Source organism: Festucalex cinctus, chromosome 2, assembly GCF_051991245.1.
Source record: "Festucalex cinctus isolate MCC-2025b chromosome 2, RoL_Fcin_1.0, whole genome shotgun sequence".
Classification (NCBI taxonomy): Eukaryota; Metazoa; Chordata; class Actinopteri; order Syngnathiformes; family Syngnathidae; genus Festucalex; species Festucalex cinctus.
Genome location: NC_135412.1, coordinates 10,260,115 through 10,281,638, shown reverse-complemented (window position 1 = coordinate 10,281,638; position 21,524 = coordinate 10,260,115). Strand labels below are relative to the sequence as shown.

Genomic DNA, 21,524 nt, shown 5'->3' with positions numbered 1-21,524 from the left:
TTTCTTCTGAATTTTATGACTGTAATTACATGTGGCCTGACAAAAAATAGATCTTGACTCATTGGAAAAAAAAAAGAAGTTGCTCTTTCAAATTTGTACTTGATTACCTCTGATTCCGAGTCCTTAATTAACCCAAACGTGTTTTTGGATAAAAGCCACGCAAGCCTGCAGGGAGAACAAGCAAACTTTTCATGTCTGGATTCAGAGCTCAAAAATGTGAAGCGGACAAGCTAACCACGTCCGCCCAGCTAAAGGGAATGCTTCACTTCTTGAAGCTGTCTGAGGCAACTCGGCGTACTTATCAGGTTGTCCCAGCTTTGGGTCAGATAAATATTTTGGTGGTGGTGGTTGAGATGACAAAGTTCAAGCTCAAGCTCAGGAGTTTTGGTTCACTTTTTCTCACGATCGCCTGCACTTTGCTGTCATTCAATTGACACTCCAGTTTTATGGATCCATAAAGCTGCCTTTTGTGTCGGAGTCACCAAAAGTAATTCAAGTGCGTTACCGCCTACCACAAATGTATTTTAAACACAGAAGAAAGTGAGGGAACATACTGTGTTGTTGTTAGGCTTGCGAGGTGTTGCATTGATCATAACCAGAACATAATTCAAGATGAATCTCTTGTGTTTTTTATTTTGTGTTGGAAACCTCAGTAACACTTGAGCTTCGACATGATACATGGTCAAGAACGTTAAGCCAGTGTCGCGTTGCAGAAATTGTTTTGTCGAGACAGCCGCATGAAAGGAGCCCATTCCTTAAGTGACTGTCAGACTACAGAAACTTCAAAATGTGCTGCAAAACATGAATTCTTCTCTGCTGCACAATAGGGACGTAACGATACCAGCAATATCGTGATATCGCGATATTAAATCTCACACAATATATCGTAGTCATTGTGTCACAATAATAAAAGCAGCACATCTGTTAAAAAAAAAAGTCAGGTTGATTGCATTTATTCAGTTCTAGGACCCCCTGGTGGCTAGTTTTTTTTAGTGCAATTAATTTTTAATCAATTTTCACAAGGCATCTTTTGGCCCTTATACGTTTAAAATCCACGCTGATGGTCATATGAAGCCGAAAGTAATATGCTTGTGAACCAAGTCAATATCTGGAGTAGGTGCCTCAATACATGTATTATATTTATATATTTTTATATATATTTATAATATGTTTATAATGTTTTTATTGGTGTATAAGCACAATATTGTTTTTTTTTTGTATGACTTCTTTGATTTATTTATTTATTTATTTTTACAATATAGTGACTTTTTTTGTATCACCATCCTCCCCACAATATTGTGATAATTCTCGTATTGTGGCCTTCATATCGTGGTAATGGTATATTGGATATCGTTACATCCTTACTGCACAAAAAAAAAGAAAAAAAAAGTCTTTATAGCTCTTTAGTTTCAGTTCCATTGTGGAGTCAGAACACAAAAACATTTGGAAACTGTTCCAAAATTTGAAATTTTTGAAAATGGCATGATTTCTGCTAAGTTTGTTTAGGGTGACTTTACACCTTACTGGGAGAACCTGTTTTAAGTTTTACCTTTTTTTTGACAACTTTTCGGACCATTGCACTCGTCTCTCAGTATGGAACAAACTCAATTCCAATGAAGTCGGGACGTGTTAAAAGACAAATAAAAACAGAATAATTTGAAAATGAAGTTCAACCTATATATTTGGATTGAATACACTGCAAAGACAAGATATGTAATTTTCAAACTGATCAACTTTATTAAAATAGGTTTGTATTATGTTTGTACAATATTTTTTTTTTTTTTTTAATATGTCGAATGTTTGTATAGTATTTGTTTATGATTGCATGTTTGAAATAACATTCACTCAATCCAACCATCAGTAAACAAATGAACTCCACACAGGAGTTTGAGCAAAGATTCAAACACAGAACCTGAACTGTGACTACCATACAAATTTTTCCACAATAAGCCTCCAAATTGAGCTCACTTCCAGCTCATGCTCTTCTGTCAGAAAAGATGTCACAAAAAGACCATGGAAAAACAAACTCTTTTGGTTTTGAATCCCTATTTACTTTCCAGACTCTTTGCAGTTCACATGTAAACAATTGCTGCCCTCTACTGGGAAGTTGAATCTTAGCATCCGCCATTAAATAAAAAGGTCTTCACAGTATTATGTTTGCGCTCAAAGTACAATAAGTGAAGTGAACATATTCGCACAAGGCTAGCAGAAATAATCACGTTTTTCAATCATGGCCAATGACAACACGACATGAGAGAGTTGGGGTTGGGATCTTGAAACATTTAGATTTTGAGGTCCGGAGCAAAATGGAGGAACATGAACCAGGGAAAAAAAAAAAAAAAAAAAGTTTATATTGAAATTATGTTAACCATTGGTACATTAAGCAAGGGTGAGCTGTGGTTGGATATTTATGGTCATTACCTAATTTGGACTGTGTTTGTGTCCAAGTCTGTCTTTTTTTGTGTGTGTTTATTTAGATCCACACGTGTTCCAATTTGGATCCTTTGAGGAAGGGAGTGGGGTTTCCTGCGACTAATCTACGCCCATGGAATGTGTACTTTGTCAACTTGTCCTTATGTGTCTGTTTTGTGACACACAGACACTTAGACACACATTTGTCAAACTCTCGAAGTAGAGACATTTTATTCGTTAAAGCCATCAAAATCATCAGGATTTCTCTAAGCTTTTATTAACCGTTGCCCACAATTAAACGTGAACCCAAGCCACAGTATTGACCACACTCACACACAAACATACAACCTCTCCTGGTCAGGAAAAAGGAAGGAAGTGTGTGTGCGTGTGCCTGTATGAGTTTACAGCTAATGACTCCAGTAAAAAGTCACATATTGACACATCAAAAGAGCTGCTGACAAGAGGATTAGCCCATAACACTATTGTGTATTTTATGAGGATAAGAAAATTGTCTACAAAAGAACATGAAAAGAGTGAGCGCCTATACAAGTTGTTTGTTGTGCATGCTTATAAGTCTACATTTAAATAACTGCATCGTCACATCCTCCAAATGTTTCTGTAAATTGTAGTGCGAGATGTTTACTCAAAATATTGCTCATAAATGAACATTCTTTTGTTGAATAAAGTTAACAATCTTTGCAGTATACTATAACCAGAACTACTTGTTTGTTTGTTTGTTTGTTTTTGAAGAGGAAGTCAAAACCAAATTTATCTTTACAATAATTTTGTGCAGCCCACTAGTCTAAACTCGGTATTTTGATTAATATAGCATTTGTGGAATTCTCAGCAAAATCCACCAGTTTTTATCCATCAGGTGGCAATTTTCCCACTTGCTGGACTCTGGGTGGCGGAGTGGTTATCTTCGCTTGCCTTCGATGCAGGCAGCGTGGGTTTGCTTCCCCACCCGGGAGACCATGTTTGTGTGGGTGAGTGTACTAAAAAATTTATATAAAAAATATAAAAAGAAAAAAAAAAAAATCCCACTTGCTGTCAACAGAAAATTACATCATAGTTGCTCAGTTCACGAAACGACTAATCACGGCTCAACTTTTCCGAAGTGAAACATTTTTGGGTTGACTTCCCCTTTAAGTAACATTTCCACGACATTCAGAACAACACTCCTTCCTGAATGGTGGGTCAGGACACGTCAATAACAAACGGCATCAACAAACTGGAACAGAGAAAAAGTGATTTACATGGTGTTTTTGTGCTATTTAAAAAACAAAAACAAAACAAAAAAAACGTGCCCGTCTGCGTGTTAATGTGTCAACTTCATGGGTATTGAATAACAAAATGTTTATTAATTCTAATACAAAGTGTTGATAATTGTGTTTCCAACAAAAATAATTTTAAAAATGAGTTACATTTACTATAATTGGGAGTAACTTTTATCTCACGTAAGTTCAATTTTAAGTTGAGAAGAATACGAAAGGTAAATTCCAAGTTGTTCTACCATGTACACTCAAAATTCAGTTCATTTGAACGGAACACGAAGACTCAAATTTGCAGTGAATGACACGTGAAAAGACAGATAAAATTGGAGGTAACGCTCAAGCTGTCAATCAAAGTACAAGAGCAAGTGACTCACCGTGGGAGGCCTTGTGACATTCTTCAGTGTGTCCATAGATTTCCAAAAGGCTTGTCTTGTTTTCATGTCTTTTTTAAACAGCCGTTCCTCCGTTCCATCCTATATGGCAAACAGATAATTCTCCAGACAAACAAGGCTGTGTGATTTGTGAGCAGAGTTTCTGCAGACGGCCTCCAATCTGATTGGCCGTGAAGAGTTAGCCTCTGGGGCATGAAGTATTTTCTTTCACATGGTGGCGACATGAGATCTGTTATGCAACTTGATTTAAAGCTAAGAAGAAAAAAAAAATACATGCATTATACAGACCGGGACAACTTTTGGAGGCGCACAAAATTTGCTCTTCCTTTTCTTTTTTAGGGTACATTTCGTATTGTTGAATGTCACTAGAGTGGATTTATTTGCAGGCGAAATACACCTGTAACGTTTCTTACACGTTTGTCGCTAGATATTTTGTCTGAGATTCAGCTACCCTGCATGTTTTGTACTTTTTTTTTTTTTTTTTTTTTTAATTGTGATATGTTTGTCGATAGTACAGTGCTTCTCAGTTAAGACAGAAATCTCTGCGGCAGTGAATTTATCAAACGTTGAAAACCAAAACCTAGACCTACACTCAAGACAGGAACGCGACAGGGACACCAACAGAACAAATTATCTAACAATGGCAGAATGGCAGAAAGGACACAGGAGACTAAATAAACCGAGGAGACAGTAAAGCACCTGAACAAGATGTGTGTGGCTGCTGATTTGCTTGACACAACATGAGACAAGGCTGATGATATAAACCACGAGAAAACAAGACATAACATTAAACAAAACTAAATATATTCTAGACAAAAACACAAATCATGACAATTTAACAAGTGGTTAGTGCTGAGCAAGTGTTTACATTTTCAAATGATCACTTGTACAGCATTCCTAGCAAACCACAACATTCCGTTTTCACCAGTCGCTAGCTGAACTACTTTTGAACAGGCCCTTACTCATGTGGTCTTCTGGGGTGACCTGGTGCCCATGGGCACAATATGCTATACTATATACCCTGACTTATGTAGTACTAGTGGTGATGGTACTAAGAAGAAAAGAAACACGACGCATGCTCGCATTGTCCTAACTTTTATTTATGCTATCAAAACAATAGTTTTGCTAATCCTGAAAACTGACTTGCAGTACCATGACAAAGGGACTGTGCATTTTGGGGGCACTTGGAATAAGCGATAGGGCTTTTGCAGGTGTTCCATGGTAACACTAACTTGTGCTGAACCATGTTATTTTGGTAAAAACACTAGTAAATTGAATACAAAATGAGTCAAAGCAATTGAAAATGTTTGCAATTTTGATGGCACTGACACCTTAAATGGTAAAGAAATCTATTTTTGAATCGTCAATAAACAGTTTTGGGAAATATATGTATTGACAGAACTGTTTGGCCAAATTATATTTAAATTATTTTTTAAGAACGGTATTTTATTTCCTTTTCAATAAATAAGCCAAACCAACGGAGAAAAACTAAGTCAAATTGAGTTTGTCTGAAGCCTAAAGGGAGGATTTCTCTCTTGCTATGAGTGTGTCATCTTGGAGGCGGCAACCGGAAATAACGTCACCTCGCTGCCGTGTTGTTGCTATCTCAACTTCTGCGCATATTCGAGGTTATTTCGCAAAATTCCAAGGCACTAAATTGGTGTTTTATTTCAATCGCCATCTTCGTCGATTGCAACAAACATTTTGCTCTTCCAGGTTGTTTTTTCCAAGGACGTGTCGATGTTATTCAACGAGCCCCGTCGTTAGCATCTAGGCTATCGACTTACATAATGTGATAAGGTAAACTGGCGATGTAGCTGGCTTAGCAGTGTTTTTTGTTTTTGTTTGTTTTAAATAAACACTGCATTATCTCTTAAAACACTCGTCCGAGACGGGCGTTCGACTTCGACATGGCTATCAGAAGGATTTATATCAGCATAGGCTATGCTAGTTTTGGTGCCTTGGTTGGACTTTCGGCTTTTTTGGTTTGGAATATCGTTTATCATCAGCCATGGACGGCGGCTATGGGAGGCCTGTCAGGTACGTAAACGTGCATTTACTTGACAGACGTAAATGCAGTCAGCTTTTTCCCCTTCCCTGTCAATAACAAACAATCAAGACCTGTGCGTAGACAAAAACCCACTTCCTAAAATGTGTAGCCTACATGCTAATAATGTAGGCTACACATAAAAAAATAATGGCTATTTTTTTTAATAGCCATTATTTTTGTAGGATAATGTTAATTGTTTTGCACTTTGGTCACAATCACGCTTTTGGGGCATGTTTTATTCCTCACATTTTGATGCAGGAACATTGAATTTTTAAGTTTATGCAGTGTGTATTGAATTTCATCCATCCGTTATCTAAAAGTTTCAAAATACTTTCCCATTCAGTGTTTGTGGCATTTGTAAAGCTGAATGTTACTTGGAATTTCCAGCGGTTGGTTATCTGTGGGGAAGCTATTTTATTTTTTGGGCAAAGGCCTTGATGGGGAAAAACAAAACAAAAAAACAAACACCACTACAATACAATTTATGTAATGTGAAACTGTACTTCAGAAGGAAATACAGATGAGACTTTTGGAAAAATGGCAAGAATCAAGAAGACTGGGTTGGATAATAAATTGCCTGACTCCCTAGAGTGTGAAAGTTTGTCACTCCCATTTGAAGATTACTGTAAAACTTGAAACAGATGAAAATGACACACTGTTTATTAAACACCAAACTGTTTAATGAACGAAGGGTTATATGATAAATACTTGAGATGGGTGAACAGGAAATTAGCATAGACGTTACGGAAAGAGCACATCATCACTATACTCACAGGCATATATTCTTTCTCTGTTCTGTGGTAACAAATATTAAAATGGTAAAGCTTGGTTTGGACACCCCTGTATAATGTAAAAATCAATAAATGATCGCTGAAAATACTATACCTTTAACTGTAATGTCAGTTTCCCAGTATTACCATTAAATGTGCATTGTTGTGCGCTTCACAGGTGTGCTGGCTCTCTGGGCTTTGGTCACACACATCATGTACCTTCAGGACTACTGGCGGACGTGGCTCAAAGGCCTCAAGCTCTTCATCTGCGTCGGCTTGCTCTTCAGTACCCTTGCTGTGACTGCCTTCTTCACCTTCTTGACGCTGGCCATCACACAGAAGCAATGTAAGAGCAGTCCGCACCACGCCTAATGCTAAGGGCGAAAATCCGAGCAATAACATTTTGATTTGTGTGTCGCAGCTCTGACTGATCCGAGGAGTCTATATCTATCAAGCGTGTGGAGCTTTATGACCCTCAAGTGGTCCTCCATCTTGGTCTTTTACTCGTATCGATATCGGCAGGAATTCGCAGACATCAGCATCCTCAGCGATTTTTAGATGGACGCGACAGACTTTGAGGGTTCTCCGGCTTGGGCCTTGAAGACTTTTCGGAAGCAAAGCGACTTGTGGAGGTGAAATCGTCGCTTGGACTTGGAACACCAGAGGCGGTGCGCTCATGTCATTGTATTTATGTTGTAACTATCACTTCTTGTTCTCAAATGTATGCCTCAACCTCAGCTACTTTCTGTTAAATTTTTTTAAAAATCCCCATCTTACCTGTTTTTTAATCAGATAAATATATTTTTCCATTCTACAAGTTCCAACAGGCAAGCCTCCCAGAACCCTAACTATTTGGATACAAGCAATTAAAAAGTCAGTTTTCCATATTATATCCTCTTAAAATGTTCAATCTGGACAAGTAATACAAAACAACTATTAACAAAACTTTCAGAACATCAAACCAGTGAAATCATCTTTGCTGCACATCTTTTTCCCCCTGGGTCATTACCCACAAACAGCATTTGAAAACTGATATTATGCCAGCATGTCAATGGGACACCACAAGCACAGTTTGTTTGCAAAGAAAGCCACTTCTGTGCATGTAGTTGAACTGCTAATGTGTTAAAAGTTATATGATAAAAACTTGGAATCAAATATACAGTGGACCCCTGCTATTGGTGAGTAATAGGGACTGGGGCGTATAAATAGCGAAAATCTGTGTCTAATTGATGCCCAATGAGATTAGTTTGGAAACAAAAAAAACAAAAAAAAACCCTTCCAAGATTCTCCAAAAAACACTGAAAAATACATGTTTATCAATACATTTTACACAAAAATGGGAAATATCTGATCTAATGTTTGGCACATATCGGATATACATTGTTACTGTTATCTTAATACAAGTCAACCATTTATACGAACGAAAGCTGATCATTTAAATATGTGTGAATATGCTACATTGACGTAAAGAAAAGTAATTGCTGCAGGCAGACTGTAGATCCAGCCCATGCCACCTAAGTTATGTCATGTTTCATATTTGTATTGATGTTGTTGTTCCCCCTTCCGTGTTCACATTTTAAACCACCCTAGACACTAACAAAAGGCTTGCAAAATAATTTGGAGAAGACATGCCAGCAAAAATCGTTGGTGTGTGCATGTGTGTAGTTTTGCTTTACAAGGTGACATTGTTAACAAGAGTTCTGGCATGCACACATATATTTTTCTCGACATCAAAATGGTAGCAGCTCCCGTCAAATTAAAGAGGCATGCACATGTTGAGCAATCTCACATGAAGGTAGTGTGGAGGCAACACAGAACCGAAATCAGATATGTAGTACATTGTTTTTGCAAGAACCCTTCTGTGTTTAGGCATACAAATTATTTATTGTGCTGGATTATTATAGAAATATGCTCAGACGTTCTTTACGTAGTGCCATTCAAATCTGAGATCCTTTCTTAAATTCAAACATGACCCTTATCTTTTTTTTTTTTTTTTTTAATAGCATTAACATTCTCCATTTATGTATGTATCTCTGTTGCATAGCTTTTGTGTTGTGTGACGTGACCAGAGCAGCATTGTGCAAGTTCCTTATAAACTCCACCAGGGGGAGACCCGCCCTCACATTTCTCATGTAGAGACTTGGATGAATGCTGAATGCACTTTAATATTGACGCTATTGTTTGCAAACATAACTTCCAATGTATTTGTTGTTTTGCCTGATACTTGCATACGTCACTCTATGCTGAAGATGAGAGCTGGAATATGTATGATTTTAAAATATCTTTATTGTTTTTGTGAATGAGTACAAGGAACCCTAATGTGTACACGTGTAAAGGTGCATTATTAATTCCATATATGTTGTCGCACACTAATTAATAAAGTGATTAAGCTTCTCAACAAGGTTGAATGTGGTCATTGTTTTACAAGGTATTTTACTTTTATTTACTTTTACTGACAGATGTTTGCAAATGGCTTATTTTGATTAAACACAGAAGATAATCAGTCTTCTTTCATGAAGGACGACAGAAATCAGTGAAACAATTACTGTTGATATGCTGAAACTTGTCAATTAATCGATTAATTTTGAGAGCTCTAGAGAAGTGTCTTTCTCGATATGTCGATGGGAGGCACTAAAGCTTTAGCCAAGCAGCCAGCTAACGAGTTTGCCGGAGTGCTGGCGGTGGATTTATGAGGCTATTAACAAATCATTTTAAAGTATTCTGGCAACATCTGCTGGCTGTGCGCTGCTGCTTCTTCTCAGCTGGAAATTGGCTCCACAACGGCTTTACAAGGTTTGTGTGACTATGCATCAGCTAGAATTTGTGTCTCCAAGTCGCTCGTTTCTTAATATGACAATCTCCAATGAGCGCTCGGAGAAAAGTAACAAAATTATTAAATTAAACGCACACTCACACACATCCAGTTAAAGGGGATATGTGTTGCTTACATTATTTGATAGGCTGTACATAAACCGTAGCCTATCCCAAGTAACTTTAGGTGAGAGGTGGGGTTTTAAATTAATCCCCAAACCCTAATAAATACATAAAATTTAAAAATCCCCATTTAGGCATTTACATGTTCTCACACAAACAACACAAAAGTGGCAGAGGGTTCTGATAGGTTGACACACGAGGAAGTCAGGCAAACACAGGTGGGCAGGACAATGCTTGACGAGACAATGGGAGACACACAAGGAAAGCAGAACATAACAGATCACAACAGAAACTTAAAGGAACATGACAAATTCTAAACCCATTCAAAAATAGAACCCTGACAAAAGCAAAAAATAAAAAACAAACCAAAACCCAACCCAAACCTTCACACACACACACACATACACACACAAAAAAAAAAGCTTTACAAAACATTCAATTGAACGTTGCTACTGCTTTGCTAGCTGTCATCGCCGACGTCATCGCACAAATAATTTAACCTTTGGGGATGTCTGCACTCTTGTCTAGAGTGCATATATTTCCTCTCCCATGTACATACACAACACCACAAATGACTCTCTGCATCATATTTTCCACCCCTTGCACATTCATTGATGCAATGGTTTAATTAACATGGTCTCCTTCAGTAATTTTAGCCTTGAGATTTATGTGTTCAATTCACTGACACGCCTGGTGGTTCTCGCTACTATTAGTGAGACTAATGGTGTGGTGTCAGGGGCTATCTCCTTGTTGAGTCATGGGGGATTGTCATTTCACTGTGGTTTGCATGATGACGAGCCCAGGAAATATCTCCAACCATTTTGTTGTTAAGATTAAAATGCCGAGTGCCATCAAGAAGCTAAATCAATGGCCGTTTTCTCATCTTGAGGGGCTGAGGACATCACATAATTACACATAAATCTAAATACAGATGTGTGACATTGATAATGCATTCAATTCTTTGCACATGCATTTTATAGACAGACATTTAGAGGTGGGAGGTGACGTGCGCAAGCGCTTTAAAGCCATGAGGTCACAAATCTTAATCGTGCAGTGTCAGCGTCTATTGGTTTGTTTTAGAGGGCCAACATAATGCTTCAAAGTATTGATTTATGTTGTCTCAGTCCAGTATGTCAAATGTATGCGCCAACAGATGTATTTTTTATTTTTTTTTAGATTGTTTCTTAACAGTTGTTCATTGGGGATGTTTACAAAAACATGCTCATTGAAGAAAAAAAAAAGTATTTAATGTAATATTTGTCCATTGTTTGGAAATTCTTTGACGTTTACAAAAACACATTTTCATTTAGAAAAAGCTATAAATTGTGTACAATGAACTTCCATCTGTGTGGGATTTTATCATCCCATCAACTCATTGAAGTAAAACATCACAGGTCGTTTGCGCTCTTTTCTCTTTAATTGAAGTAGCTTTTGACTTAAAGGTGGATTCAAGTAATTTTTTGTCGCTGCGTATTCCGGGTGGATCATCTTAACGATTGTTTCTCGATCCTGTCAATCAGTCTGCGTAACAACGTCGTGCGTGCTCGACCCAAGCTGCGCATGCGCACTTCGAGTGTTTGTAGCATGTAGCTAGCTTCGTGAAGTGAGCTTCTGATTCGGCCATTCAACTTGTCACTCCACCGAGCTGACCATGTACTTTGAAAATAGCTGAGAGCCGCAAGAGGACATCCGTATGAAGCGAGGCCGGCTGTAGAGACTGATGAAGATGATGATGGAGGTGAGCTCGCACGTTAGCGACATTTAAGAGACGTTTCCCCAGGACGAGCAAGAGAGCTGGGAAGGATGGTCTTCCGCATGCGCAGTTTTTCAAACGTGACTTGTTTGGCCTCCACTTGTAGAGAAAATCACTGAAACCACCTTTAATTAAAAGTGGATGTTTTAAAATATGCACAAAAAAATAATCAGACAGTGAGCCTAAAATTATGCTTTGGAGCCCCAAAGCACATTTTTTCCCCCCCTGCATATATCATCAGAGATACTCTCTCTATATATATAATCTATTACACTTTTTATTGTGCGCTCTTAAACATCATCCTACACGCATTGTCAAACTCACTTTAAACTTTTTTTTTTTCCTGTAGTAACCAAACATCACCACAAGATGACACTGTGGTTAAATTGTAAAATCTTTGCTGTTGTGAAGTTGGTTGAAGTGTGCGTTCATAACCTGAAGGAAATCATAAAAGACAAAACTTAAAGCTGCCGCTGAAGCTATCTGAAAACAAAAGGGGTTCTAAACGTGTGGTGATCTACTTTCCTGTGATCCATACATATTGAGCAAAAGGAAGAGTGATTGCTGATGCAGGGACTGTCGCACCTCAGTGGCCCTGCAGATGAAGATGCAAATAGAAGGGGAGTGTGAAATTAAAGCCTTCGCTTCCACTAAACATCCCTTGAGGCTTCGCCGCACAGCGCTCAGCCGCTACACATTCAGGACTTGCAGCCTTTCTGTTTTTTTTGTTTTTTTTTAAATCAAGATACATGACTCCTTGAGTGACAAGAGATGGATGCGGCCTCCGAAGCGTCCACCTTGATAAGTTGCAGCTGCTGCACCAACTGTTAAATAACCAAACCAAATAACCACAAAGCGCTTTACATGGAAATAGACGGGTGGCTGAGGCGTCTGCCAGTGTAAATGTCAATTTCGTGTCAGGTTCGCTCTCTGATCATGCATGACATCGCCAACTGCTTCATCTTTGCATGACAATAGATCTGCTGCCTCATGTGCCACTCGGACTCCTTAATGAGACATCTGAAAGGACGGCGTGGCAGCCACTTGTGTGTGAAAATGCGAACCTTCCCGTGTTTCTCAAGTCAGATATTTTTATTGTCATCATTGCAAGAGGAGATTCCTGTTGGGACCTCAGTGACACTGAAGAACAAAAGCATCATCAGGAAGGTAACACCTGCAAGTCGTTAGAGCATAGAGCTCGTTATTCGCCACCGGTGTGTTACTTATATCCAGTCTATGTACTGTCATTTTTTGTTTTTGTTTACAATTAATTTGTCATGACAGATATTTCCACTTCACTAAGAAAGAATGTTGGAAACGGAAGCAAGGAACTTCTGTACTTTTTGTCAATCTCTTGATATTATTTTATTTTTGTATTGAAGCTAGCTATTGTCACAAAAAGGCAGCTTTCTTTTACTTGGAAGTTGAAAGCTTTTTTTCTTCCTCATCATTTGGGCTTTTCCACTTTACGAAGAAGTGTGACAAGTAGGGATGTTACAAATACGATACCCAAACATCACGATATGATATCACGATATGAAGGTCACGATACGATAATTATCACGATATTGTGGGGAGGTTGACAATACGAAAAAGGTCACAATACTGTAAAAAGAATTAGCTCATACTAAAAAAAAAAAAAAAAAAAAAAAAAAAGCATAAGCGTGTTTACACTTACTTGCTAATTCACGCACACATTGAGTTTCTCCACATATTGACTCGGTTCGAAAGCACATTACATGCAATTTCATATGACCATTAACGTGGATTTTAAACATATAAGGGCCAAAACTTAAACTGCATTAAAAATGGCCACCAGAGGGTGCTAAAACTGCACAAATGTAAATCAACCTGACCTTTTTTTTTTTTTTTTTTTTTTTCCTCAACAGATGTGCTGCTTTGAATATCGTGATCGTTACATCCCTATAGTGACAAGGATGCAGGCTTTTTGTTTTCGTTATTTTTTTTGTTTTGTAATGGGCCGGTATAAATACGTCGTTCTTGCTAGAGATGACTTCTTCCATTTTGTCCATAGCTCACATGAAATACAGTCGTCATCCTCTGTGAACACATGACGTATGATGGATGTGATATCCCTGCCGTACAAGTGTCATCCATGGCAAATAATACGAATAGACATCTATGGTAAATGTGATTTGCAGCACTTCCCATCCGCGGTCCTCATGACATTGTGAGTGATACCGTTCATACTCATAGTCATGCTGTACTTCAAGATGCCGTCGACAGTAGACATTAAATGCGATAGGGCTCATTCGTGAATGATATACAGGATTGTGGAACAGGTACGATGGTCGCCATGACATACTGTATGCTGCAAATGGTCTCTAGGATGCATTCCATAGCTACGTCTACACACCACTGTTCAAATTGGCAAATATTTGTGATTTAAAAACTTATTAAATTCAAGAGGGGAAGTAAAAATTAACCCTATTCCACATTTGTTTTGTAACCTCCTTGACTACCAGCAATTCAAATTTGTCCTCTGTAGTGGACCTTTTTAAACCTGAATATCTCCGATTGAATTAACTCCGTATGTGCTATAGAGGACATTCAGAGCTTTCCATTGATACCAAATGTGTAGGGTGGGGCTTTGCTACCTTTGATTGCATCATAAAAGAAAATGGCTTCCCTCAGTGCAAGCACTTTTTAGGGAAGAGGAAAAGTAAGTGTATAACACTTTTTATTGAACAAATTTAGGCTTTAAATGTTGTTAGCATGTTTTCTATAAGACTCTTAAGAACACCTTAAAGTATTGTTTGAATTATTTTAACTGTATTTGAGCCTAGCATTTAAGTTTTAAAAATGTCCTCTGTAGTGGACACATCATAGCTTAAAAATAAAAACTTTTTTTTCCCCAAAAAATTTCTTTTGCAGTATTCCAGTTACTTCATAAAGATTGGGGAATATCAAAATAAACATGATTGGACAATATTTTTTTCCTGGTAATCAGGAGGATAATAGGACGATGACTGTAAAATTCATGTTAAATGGAGTCAACACACCCTGACCACCATTTTGCGTGCTGCAGGTTAACCCCAAACAAAATTCTGGTGTCTTGTAGGCTTTTCCTGATCTTTTTGGTACCTATCAAAAGTTTGACGGTTAGCCTGATTTTGAGTGAACACTGACGAATATTTAGCTGTTATTTGGAATTGTTTAATAATCAACATTCAGTGAGGGATAACAAAATTCATTTAAGGGTAGCTGTTCAAAGCAAGATTCTTACTGTGACGTTCAAATATGTTACTATTCCCAATTTTGAAACTTCCGGAGGTCTTCTGTCCCAAAACAAGAATTAAATGCATTTGAAGAAGCGGTGAAAGGTCATACAAATTTTTTAGCGTGAACATACAGTGTTAGTGTGTCTTCAGAGATGTGGGCCTTGAAATCCAATACTTATTTATATAAAATTCATAATCCTGTTTCTACATCCAGTGCATTAAGTTCTTTCCTCTTCCAATTCAAAGGACCATGTAGCTATCTGTAGGCTTGGCAGAAAGCAGACGCCACGGCTGCATAATTAGTTCCCTTCCACGCCAGACGGGCACAAAGCCGGCGTCACCATCACAGTAACACCGGAACAACCTTTGTCGCCAGGGCCTGGTTCCAGTGCATCTGTCAGCCCCAAGTCACCAACCCGTGGGTGAGCCAACACTCTGCCTTGCAACACACTCTTTGAAAAAACTGCTTCACCAATGACGTTATTCCTGTTGGAGCTGCTTTATTTCCTCTGTCGAGTATTTGAGTATCACCTACATTTTTGTCCAGTCACAATAGCCTTGACTAATTTTCAGTCATCACCTCATAACTGGGGAGACATCTAACAGTAGGCGGACGTATCTGCTGGCTCCGACGTGAAATACGCGAGACAGCGTAGAACGTGGCGACGGCAGCCAGCAACGTTCCCCCGAAGCCAAACAGGATCCCGTACAGGAGAGGGAGTGCCACGTCCAACGGGCCTATGGAGTGCGCAGGGCCAACAAGCCGCTCCACAATAAGATCGAAGTCACGCCAAGTCAGATCGGACGCTAACATAAGATAATGACTGGTTAAGCACAAAATGCCCGAGATGTTTAGAGAAGCACCTTCAGACAAACTAGCTCAAATTATTTCCCGGGGAGAATTGTAGAAAATGTCAGGTGATGACTGCATCATTTAATTCCTGGGAAATAGCCATCTTGCAGTGAAGAGCCAAGTAATGAGTTGTAACTGCCCACAGCAACCAAATCTAATCCAGCATCTCATCGAAAAACAGTGATGTTCACACTGCAGGCTAATTCACTTTTTTTTTTTTTTTTTGCCCATATTTGACATGGATCTGATTTATTCATGGAAAGTCAACAGTAGAATTTAGATCCACCCCCACAAATCCAACCTAGGCTTTTTTTTTTTTTTTTTACATTAGTACCTCTAACTGCCTTACTCCTGTCAATCTCGTGTCCTCAAAGGAATTTACGATAATTGGTAAAAAAAAAAAAAAAACAACCAAAAAAAACAAAGACAAAAACACATGACTAATAGTATAGATTTGTAAAAATAAATAAATAAATAAATAAATTAAATAAATTGTGACAATGAAGCCTTAAAATAATTTTGGAGACCAATGAAACATTCCGTCATTGTAATTTATTAAAGGAGAATTAACTTCAAAGTCCCAATTTTACAGCCATATTGTGCATGCTTGGATGCATTGTTCTCTATTAACCAAGTTCAGTTAGTTTAGTTCACAGTGGAATTAATACAGTTTTTATGCTATAACTGAGCCTACAAATGGGAAGTGGTAGACTCACTGTTAAAAAACAGCCTACATACCAAAAATGTGCTTCTTCAAACACAATTGTTCGGTTTCATAATACTACTCTGCTGTTATACGCATAACATAGCAGAGAAAGACAATAAGAGACAGTACGAAAAAGAGCTGAAAATGGAATTGTACCAAATCCCCCAGGCCACCCCCCCAATTATAGTTCTAACAATTGTCATGCATGTTATGACACAAAACCCTCATTCCAAAATTGTGGCAAATGCTTGATTCCAAAAGGGGTGTGGAAATTGGAAGTTGTGATGCTGGTTTACAATTTATAGTGTACAGTACTCGTATATTGCCTGTACATATAACAACATCATCTTGATACATTTGCCCTGCTCATTTTCTTTCCATTATGTCCATTGATTCATCTGGCTTAATTTAAATAAATCAGAAGTCAGCCAGCATCTGAAAATGGATTGTGTTCAGCCTCCGAAGTTGCACTGTATTTATGCAGATTAATGTAAGCAACACTCAAGACAAGACGGCCATCTGCCCGTGATGCGGTTTTCCGACTTCCATTCATGTAAAATCGCTCACCTCTTTTCTGTCTTTTAGTTTGGTCTGTTTCCGGCTCGGCCTCTTCGATGTTTAGGGACTTGATATAGTCATGATAGCCTTCGGCATACCGTTTCAGGTTTAAAAGTTTATCCTGGTTGACGTTCTTGCCAAGCTCTGTGGGCGGAAAAAAAAAACGTAAACATGATTGAAATGCCAAACGTGGATCCTAAAGCTAATTAATGTAATTTAAGAGCTCTATTTTTGCGAACAGCGTAAATCCTGCATGGTGTGCGGTATAACTTGTTGCCAGGAGAGAATTAGACCCGGTGATGGTAATTTCACAGCCGCGAGCAGGACGAGAGTGCGGTCCATGTCACTGTGGGAGTCATCACAGCTGACTTCAATCATGGGCAATCCAAGCAGCTACACTTATTTTTTTGTCTCACATGTGGGTCCAAAACATTTTAAAGTTGGACAATTTTTGTCTGCCGCAGACCACCACCCTGACCTTCCATAGTTGTTCCAGCCAGTGGGATGATAAAAAAAAAAAAGAATTGATCACAATAAAAATAATGTAAATTGAGTTCTACAGTGATTCATAATGTTTGATACCCGCTGTTCAGATATTTATGAATGAATGCAGCTGACCCTCACCACACATGACCAAGATTCACCAGCACATGCAGCTTGGCAGAGATCGGTCTCCTAAACTGGCACACATGCGCAGTGAGCCCTGCCCTGGCACGACAATAAGGATCCACCAGCATTTGTGCTGCCACAGATGCGCCGTCTACGAAAATTTAACTCTTATGTTGCCAGATCCACCACAACAGCATCTACTGAAACTCAAAAAGAATTTGCTTCTCCCACTGGTTGCTCAATCATTGGAGGTTGGTGTATCTCACTCTGCTTCTTCTATCCTTCTTTCCTTTAGTCTTTCCTCTGGTCTCTTGAGGTCTCCATAATCTGTTGGAATTTAGATGTATCTGGGTTGGTGAAAGATTCTGGTTTTGTAACTGGTGGTGTCTGGTTGATGGTGGATTTCACTTTGTTTCATCTTTCCTTCCTTTGATCCTTCCTCGGGTCTCCTGACAAATTCACGACTCTGGTGGGACTCGAGAGGTATCCGGTTGGGATGAGGGGTCTAGGATTTGTGGTGAGTTTCGGGTGAATTGAGGAGCACGGGCATGCGCATGCAAAAAAAAAAAAAAAAAAAAAAGAGCAATGATGATGTCGTGTCAGTGTGCATGAATGTCTGTCAATATGAGAGGATCTCTTTGGACAAGAAATGGATGATGTTTCGTAAGTGGTGCGTTCTGCATCCACACAACATTTTTCATAAAAGATGCCACCATCTCCCTCGTGCGTCGCCTTGTCATCACCTCCCTTTGCCTGACGAAAGGAGCAGATGGTTTCCTCTGAGGCTGGTGTCAAGTCCACTGAGTCTTCCATCAGACCATTTACTCGGTCTAGGCCACGCCAGACCACACAACACATGCAAGAAACTGGCAGCGTGCAAAAAAAAATATGCCACTTTTGAAGCCCCAATTAAAAGCAATCACAGCATAATGAAGCAATTATATGCCGCTGTTTAAAGTCTTCAAGACGGCGTTCTTGACCGGATTAAAGAAGCGCTTGTAAAAATACAACCGCAGAGCAGCCAGATGAGGCTTTGTTCCAATTTGCGTTTGTCGAGGGACATGCTGTGATTTCCCCTCGTGAGGTTTGTTATCAACAGTACATTGTACAAACAAAGTCAGACCTTTTTTTCCGAAGCTTATTACATCAGTAGGCCCTTATAAAAAGCAATTCAGAACGACATTAAGAAATGTTACCGAGGCAAAGCACTCATGAATAACAGAACGCGCAGCCCCCAAGGCAACAATTTTATGACTCGGATCCTATCCTTGAGCAGCCAATCATCTGCTTAACTGTGAACTGTTATTTTATCATCATTTTTGGGGGGGTTAAGATGTCATTCAAAACCAATCTTGCTTATCTATCAGACAATACTTTGTTTGAAAACCATCATTTGATAAAAATCATTTGTAGAATACCAATTAGTTTGAAGATGGTTGGTTGATAACAATCAGGAATGGACAAGCCATCGGGAATATCAAGAGTTTCTCGAACAGACGATTTTCGGGCTCACACCCGTCAATAAATATTAATCGTGCGCTCCCTTTCCCCGGCAACAAACGACCAACAGTACGAGTAGATACAGTAAAAACAGTCAATCGATAAATTGTGATAAAAATGAAAAATAATTAGCCATCGTTGATGCACTACATGTTGCTGGCATACATAAATAAACAAAGCTATATATTCGTAATAAATTCATCATTTTCAAACTTACCGATGGCGATGTCTGCTCTATTGATGCGGCGCAAGGACCGAGTGAGTCGGTCGTAGTAGATCTTTGCACCGTTTTTCTGAAACCAGTCTGTCAGGTCCTTACGACACTTACCCTCAGTTTCTGGTAGAAGAAAAAAAATGTGTCGCTTATTCATAATATTCACTGGACGGATTTTGAAATCTTACAAACCCCAAAGAAAAATTTCAATTTTGATTTAGGTTTTGTGAGAGAACTCTGCATCTGAAGTGGAGTTTGAACCACTGTCATTGTAAGATGTCACACAAGATCTCACGCAAACGCCACATTAATGGTCAAAGCAGATGAGTGCTGACCTTCGAGAGAAGCGTGTCTCTTGACAATAGACTTTTTGTCTGAATCCTGGTTTTCAAGACGAGTTATGAGTTCCTCCTCAGTTTGAGACAGGGTATCCAGGAGGTCCTCACACTCTGTAGGCGACAGTAGCTCCACCAGTCGCTCCAGCTGATGGGCACCAACGTCTTCAGCCACTGAACAGTCATACCGTGTTTCTTGTTAGACGATCATCGACCCAGTTTATCACCATTTCAAGCGCGTGCTTATTGGCACGATAATTCAGCAAGTTAGCATGCAGCATTTTTTTCCTAATACACTCATTTTCTCACATCACATGCACTCACCGGTGTCGGCCTCGTGCTCGTCATGATCATCCTCCTCATCCTCCTCAAGTGCCAAAGTTCGAGCAAAAAGGAGCAAGAAACAACATTTCCAGACTTGCATGACAGCTGAAAGAACAATCAGATCAGATGTGATGGTTGTGATTTACAACCCCAAAGGCACCCAAAATCTTGACCACAACAATCCTGAAGTAGATGAGCACAAAATTGTTTCAACAATTATTCATTTAGAAATTATAAATGGCAAATATATATATATATATGTACTTTTTTTTTTTTTTTAATTATCTGCACCAAAAATGTAATGGTGTTCCTTCTGGGCTCAAATGTCAACCCAACTCAAGCTATCACAATTAATTGTATTACCTCAATACTGTTAAACTAAATATATATTGAAAACATGCCTTGGTGAATTCAATATTGATATTACCTCTACTTTAGTATTCTTTAATCAAATTGTGCTCTTTGGGTAGAGTGACAAATCTAAATATTGCAGGTTATAATTTTATTCTTTGTTGCTATGAACCCAAAGAGGAGGAACAATAATGACGGAGAGCAATTTTGATTAAGAAGGTTAGTGTAATTTCTTGGGATAGTGGGGTCATAATTCATAGAACACGTGAAGTTACTTACTTACCCCAGGGGTGGGCAACTTATGGCCTGTGTGTTGAGCATGTTAGTACTGTACTGTAATATTTGTTTATTCACGAGCTGAGTTAAATATATATATTTTTTCATTTTAATCACATGTTGATATATTGTAGCCAACAAAAAATAATAAAGATATCAGTGAAATAAACATTTTACATATGCATTCAACATTTTTTTTATTAGTTAATTACATACAATTATAAATAATTAGCAGGATCAGTTTTTTTAAATTAAAATTTATTCTTGCATTTTTTATGTCACGTGTTACTGTAAAGCACTTCGTTGCAGCTGCAGCTGTTGTGAAAGCACTATTCTGTATAAATAGGGATGAGTTAATTTAGCATTTCTCTCATAAATTGGTTAGTTAAAATAAATTCAGTATTATTCATTTTTGATTCAATTGATTTAATTTATTGTTAAAAATTACAGGCACTGTATTTAAATCACGTTTTTATTAAATCAACATTTCAGCACAAACTGAATGAAAACGAAATTATGCGATTAAATAAAATTTCTCATATTTTACACGTATCAAATGTAGACCTTGGCCATAATAACTTTGCGAACCTTTTATCTTACTTATATTCAATTGGATAATAAAATCGTTGCTTTCACCTGTCAATCACCGTTCATCCACGAGATCTGCAATCGACTCTTTTGGCCTACTTTCTTCTTCTCTGCACCTTTTAAACTGCCGAATTTATAGCATGTGTTACCGAACTTTTTGGCTACATTTAGCTGAAATCTGTTATTGCCAACACTCAAGACTTAGCGACAAAACCAAAGTTTCCTACCACAGAGTGTCGCCAAATCGCTGCAGCTAAGCTATTTTATGGCGAAGAGTTGACGTGTTGTGTCGTTTGGCGTTCATCTAACATCTTTTATAAAGCGTATTCGGGTACGTATTGCCTTTACGTTGCATCACCAACAAGTCGTCATTTGACGTCATT

The 21,524-nt window shown here is 38.4% G+C and overlaps 3 protein-coding genes across 10 annotated transcripts in view; 2 read left to right on the top strand and 1 right to left on the bottom strand.

Annotated features, from left to right (window-relative positions):
* Positions 1 to 1,600: 1,600 nt before the first annotated feature.
* On the bottom strand, positions 1,601 to 21,428 carry tmdd1 (transmembrane and death domain 1). 6 transcript variants are annotated; one of them, XR_013282292.1, is made up of 7 exons: positions 21,190 to 21,424; positions 19,927 to 20,031; positions 19,603 to 19,776; positions 19,271 to 19,390; positions 16,954 to 17,088; positions 4,061 to 4,159; positions 1,606 to 3,643 (listed from the first exon to the last, which is right to left on the bottom strand). XR_013282292.1 is itself a non-coding variant. In XM_077512758.1 (6 exons), exons 2-6 carry the CDS (start codon positions 20,024 to 20,026, stop codon positions 4,134 to 4,136), a joined length of 555 nt encoding a protein of 184 aa, XP_077368884.1. In that variant the 5' UTR covers positions 20,027 to 20,031; positions 21,190 to 21,424; the 3' UTR covers positions 1,601 to 4,133. The 6 variants fall into 6 exon arrangements, 5 of the variants coding, with proteins under 5 accessions (XP_077368884.1, XP_077368885.1, XP_077368881.1 ...); XM_077512758.1 differs by having other exon boundaries at positions 1,601 to 4,159; XM_077512759.1 differs by lacking the exons at positions 1,606 to 3,643; positions 4,061 to 4,159 and adding an exon at positions 4,296 to 4,330.
* Positions 5,619 to 7,651, top strand: slc48a1a (solute carrier family 48 member 1a). The gene is made up of 3 exons (XM_077512760.1): positions 5,619 to 6,118; positions 7,077 to 7,244; positions 7,320 to 7,651. The coding sequence occupies exons 1-3, from the start codon at positions 5,989 to 5,991 to the stop codon at positions 7,454 to 7,456; spliced, it is 435 nt and encodes a 144-aa protein (XP_077368886.1). The 5' UTR covers positions 5,619 to 5,988; the 3' UTR covers positions 7,457 to 7,651.
* The window catches only part of plxna2 (plexin A2), a 374,923-nt gene continuing 364,863 nt past the window's right edge, over positions 11,465 to 21,524 (top strand). For 2 of the 3 annotated variants that reach the window (XM_077512745.1, XM_077512746.1), the window contains exon 1: positions 21,223 to 21,472. The gene's annotated coding sequence lies outside the window, so the exon portion shown is untranslated. Of the gene's footprint in view, positions 11,571 to 21,222; positions 21,473 to 21,524 lie in introns of those variants that run through there. The other variant, XM_077512747.1, reaches the window with a different exon arrangement.